A 5,231-nucleotide genomic window follows, 5' to 3' on the forward strand; every position below is an offset into this window, starting at 1 on the left:
AAAAGGGGCTGATTTGAGCGGTTCAGTGAGGGCAAGTGGTTTTCATAGTTCAGCTCAAAATAGCGTATATAAATTGTGATCATCATGACAAAATCTGTTGGCAATTCTTTAGCAGCTTTAACCAACACTTACCTTGGTCAGTGCTGTTGCTGATGGTTCTCAATGTTACCCAGCTCCACCACCTGGAAATACAAAATGGTTCTTAGTTAAACCCAAACTAGGGCAGGTTGAGCTTGAAAGTGGACAAAATTGCTCAGATACCTGAGTTATCATCAACTTTTTTATGATAGGGATAACTAAATAACATCATGTAAAACCCGAGTGGACATTTGCGGAAAATTGACTACACTTACCCGCAAAATTAGGAGGAATTCAGTCCGGAACCCTCGATTGACTGGATACTACTGGACAGAGAACCTGCAAAAGAATTCCCATTAGTATCGCCGCATCACACCTTTCCTTGCTAGTTATAAACTAGATTAATCAGATACCAAGATCTCATCAATTGTTTTTATGATAGGGATAACTTAATTTGCATCACGTCACTTCGCGTTTGTTTAAGAGTATAGAAAAGTGTTCCTTTACGCACCTTTTTGGGTCTCCAACGAAGAAACTCAGCGTCTCCATTCTCCCAAACCTAAAAATAAACATTTTTGAGTTGAAAAACTGGTCTTGAAACACGCAAAACTGTTGTGCTGCTTGGGACAAATCAGTTTAAAAAGCAGCCAAAAGTTATAATCACTGCAGGGTATCAGACGGTAATTTTTTTCATCATTTTCCAGCAATTAAGGCTAATTAACACATACTAAGCGCTCTTACCTGGTTAGTCTCTGCAGTCTTCACTCATTGCTCATTCTAGACTGCAAAACTCCTAGAACAAACTCGTTTAGTACTGCGATCTCCCAACCAGTATTTTGTGGGGCCATTTGAAGGCAATCAGCAAATAAATGCAGCCGAAAGTTATAATCATTCGACTATCAGACGGTAATTAGTGTCATCATTGTGCTGTTCAACATCCAAGCTTCTGAGCCATTGCAACTCACCTTTCAACTACGCCAGACCTGCAACAGATAAAACTTGCGTGAAATTCTATTGGATTGTCCAAGAGCTTGGCAAAATTCATTCAATAAATCAGAATATAAAATTATCAACAACGGAATGTTCAGGTTTCAAATGTCTTAGGCATCATCTAATGAGTGAAGCGATTGAATAGTTCAACGTGGTGAAAATGCTTACCTGCAGCAATGAAAGCGTCTCCACGTGCGAAGCTCCTTTGGAGTCCTGCAAAAAGAAACCCAGTTATTTCTAAGAAAACATCTACAGCTGTATGAGCAGACTTTACAAAGGATAATCAGCGGAAAGTATCAACAGAACCTTCAGTCATATGCTTGTCTATATAAATCATCACGAATTTGGGGGCAAATGGGGGTGCTGGCGTACTTTAAGGCTCCCAAAAATCCAGCGCAAAACCCGGTACTTTAATCAAAATGGCGTTTTTAGGTTAGAATGGGTGCAGCATCATAAGTGCGATCTAAGGTTTTTGATTTTTTTAAATTCTATGCCTCAATCTACTAGCTTTTTTGTGGTGGCAAATAAAATTTACTAGGTTTTACACAGAAAAAAAATATTCTAAAATGTTTCGCGAAAGATTTGATAATACTCAAAATACAGGTTATGATGAACACAGGCAAGGGATGAAATAAGTGGCATCGTCGCAGTTGTGAGTGGTGTCATTTCGGGAAAGCAATTTTCAAAAGTATTTTGTGAAATTTCTCGAAAACGATCTACGCGAGTTTCTCAGAATTCTGTGAACCATAAAGGATGCCGGCACTGAAACTACCCGGACAACTCACCATAATGAAGTTTTCTGAAGCAATCGGGGCGTCCGCCATGATGGAAAGCCTGCAAAACGAACTCAATTAACCACCAGCGAAGCCCCGCGAAACGCATTCTACTTCTAAGCCTTAACAATCAGTGCAAATTAATCGACATTACAAATTCAGCCATATGCTTGTCTATTGGAATCATCATTTAGAGCTGAACTAGGCCAGTTTGACTGGAAAATGGGGACTCACCTATGGCCTGGGAACGCTTCGGAGGCCCGCTTGGCATCACTGAGCATGCTGTAATAAAAATGGGTAAGTGAAAGTGCACCGCCATGGTTCAATGTGAGGCAGGCAAGCATGGGCTCAGAAATGTAATAAAATGCTAAAATCATGGGCTTGGAAGCTCATACGAACGAGACTTTGGGTTTCATCATGAAATTGAGGAAATTCACGAAAATATCGCCGAAACTTTCTGGCCAGCAGTGACTTGAATGCTTACCTGCCGTTTACAAGACATTTACTGGGAGGATTGTTCAGATAAAAGCAGATGAAAAATGGTAGTAATCAGTCTTACCTCAGAAGAAAACTATAGATTAATACAAAACACGTCCGAACTTGTCCGGCGAGTTTTGAAAGTGAGCGAGTGAGCGCTGGGGGTGTGTTCTGTGTTCACTGACAGACATCACAATTGTCAACTGCGATGTTGCGATCAAAGATGCGCCTTCCGCATGGATTTGACCACAGAACACCTCTGAACAGGTTAGTGCGCATTTTTTTCTTTGTCAGACGCACGGTTTTGGATAGAGAGAGATTAGTTGAGCAACGTTGCCAAAGTAAAAGATAACAGGGATCGGTGTGTGGTGGCATCCCGGAAAAACATTTGCGGTTGTTTGCATAGAACTCCAAGATTTTTTCCATCTCCAATATCCTCTGCTATTGCCAGCTTTCCATCTCAGTTAGTTATTGCGCCAATAATTGCCCGAAATGTCTCAAAACACTTTTCAATACGCTGATTTCTCAACACAGCCCGAATGATTCGAACGTGGCGCCCATTGGACGTTAGGACCAGTAATAATTATCGAATTTTTCCAAAAAAAATATTTCCAACTCAATAAAACATTCCCTTGCTTGTGTAGTAAAACGTATATTCACAATATTAAATATCAATTGTCGGTGTTTTCAACAACAATGTCATTTGCCTGGATCGTTTTCCCGTTGTTGTCCAAATCCGCTTTCTCCTTGTAAGAGTAGAAAATCCGCTCTTGTCCAAACTCCGCAGGATCCATGCCTTTGATGGTTTTCTTCATTAAAATGGCATCGGCTGCTGCTTCCCAGAATGTTGGTGCTGATCTGGAGAACAACAATTTTTATAGTCGTGCATAGTTTGCTCAGCTACGCACTTATAGAAGAGCATAAATTAAGAGTGGCCCCATTTTTCTATCAGTTTGGCATATCTGGAATGGCCAATGCGGTCGTCAAGGCCGCATATGCAGCAAATCCAGGCGTTAATATGAATAATGAGTCTGGAAATAGAGTGGATTTGCATAGGAATGGGCGGTAGTGGGCGGGCAAATTGGAAAATTGCTGGCGTTCTTTGTTCCCGAAATTTTTCTAGTGGCCAATCGATTAAGAACATTGCGTGTCTTAGATTTTTCCAGGCGATTAGAAAAAATAATGTACACCTTTCATGTCTTTGCAAATTCGGAGCCCTTGTAATTAACAACTGTTCAAAGTTCAGGGTTCAAAACACGCGGGTCGATGGCAACATTTCGTGATCGACCCAGGTATATCGGCAAGTGCGACAAAGACAGGCTACGCACCTCGCTCTCGTGCCCATAGAGCTGGGTTGACGGGACCTAGCGTGTTGCGCTACGGGGGACATTCGATAGTAATACTTAAACACTGATATAACGTGCATTTACGGGAACTATCTGGTGTTAGCTAGCAGTCTAGTTCTACTCAATAAGTACCTGCTACTAGGGGTTCTAGTTCTCCTACGACACTCACAACTCAAGAAACTCCCTCCCGTTGCGATTTTACTCACTTAGAAACTTACTCCTCCTTGTCGGGCCGTGGGCCCTCATGCAGCTCCTCCACATGGGCCTTCATCGTCTTCACGCTCTCCCCCAGCATGTCTTTTGCGTCAGTCTCCAAGTCCTCCAAAAGTTCGCCCCCCTGCTTCAGTGTGTGGTGCATACTAACCTCTAAGTCCTCGGCCTTGTCCAGAGCTAAGGCCGCGGTATTTGCTAAAGTGCTGTCCACCTGAAAGGTTAAACTTTCAAATGCCAAAGTGTACCTACAAGTTGTCGAGTTTTCACCTCATCGCCTAGAGAATGGACGGTTTCGAAAAAGGGCGACGTCCCTGATTGGAAGGCTTCGCGCGCCTGTTCAGCTTCTGACATCACAACAGTTTCGGCTTCGGAAACAGCTTCAGCTGCAGCGTCGACTGTTCCACTCAGCATTTCGCCTTTTGCAGCGCTAAACAAACGGCTTTCGGTGCTCTGCCCAGGGCTCACTTTCTAAGTTACCTTAAGTCGGTTGTTATTTCTTGGGCGTTTTTCAGATTTTCCGCCGTCTTCGACGTGGTTAAGCTCAGGGTTTCGCCCAACTTGTGCGCTACTGATCCCACCGATTCTTCAGCGGTGGTAAATACCGACTGAACCGTTTCTTTCATCGAGTCAATTCCAGAGGAAATGCCATCTTTTATTGTGTCGGTTGTTTCTATAAAGCAAAATACTCTGGTGGGCATTTCTACCGACAGCCTCGTCAAGGGCGGATCCAGGGGGGTCATGGGGGTCATGACCCCCCCCCCTTCAATTCTCTATCCAACGATGCCAAAACGAATTCTGTGGCTCCAATGGTTCTTGAGAAACTTCGAAAAAAGCAGCGTCATGTTCAAGTGGATTTTGCAACTCAAAAAAAAATCACGCAAATCTAAAACTTCTTGAATTCAAGCATTTTTTGAAAAAACTGCCAACATTTCCTTATCGATGGTTCACTTTCTAAAAAGGCCAATTATTTCTGCCTAGAATGATGTACAAATGAGCGTTCTTGCTCATTTTGCCTCCGAGAAATGAGAAAAAATGGGACGGAAAACATGAAATTTTGGCATAATCTTGAACCTAAGTGTTTGATATTAATATTTTGTTATCTGGGTCAAAACTACTCGAATTTCCTCACTCACGTTGTTACGACTGAATCGACTTTTCAATTCTCTATCCAACGATACCAAAACGAATTATGTGGCTCGAATGGTTCTTGAGAAACTTCGAAAAAAGCAGCGTTATGTTCAAGTGGATTTTGCAACTGAAAAAAAACCACGCAAATCTAAAACTTCTTGAATTCAAGCATTTTTTGAGAAAACTGCAACATTTCCTTATCGATGGTTCACTTTCTAAAAAGGCC

The 5,231-nt window shown here is 42.2% G+C and overlaps 1 protein-coding gene across 1 annotated transcript; it reads right to left on the reverse strand.

Moving 5' to 3' along the window:
* Nucleotides 1–2,950: 2,950 nt before the first annotated feature.
* On the reverse strand, nt 2,951–4,547 carry LOC109541719 (the record flags this gene model as incomplete). The annotated part of the gene is given in 4 exon segments (XM_048669754.1): nt 2,951–3,176; nt 3,883–4,088; nt 4,145–4,304; nt 4,355–4,547. Coding segments are annotated over 4 exon segments (746 nt in total), but the record flags the coding sequence as incomplete, so codon positions are not given.
* Nucleotides 4,548–5,231: the final 684 nt, after the last annotated feature.

This window comes from Dendroctonus ponderosae, unplaced genomic scaffold (genome assembly GCF_020466585.1).
Source record: "Dendroctonus ponderosae isolate FM_Combo_2020 unplaced genomic scaffold, Dpon_F_20191213v2 Dpon_F_20191213_9, whole genome shotgun sequence".
Taxonomy (NCBI): Eukaryota; Metazoa; Arthropoda; class Insecta; order Coleoptera; family Curculionidae; genus Dendroctonus; species Dendroctonus ponderosae.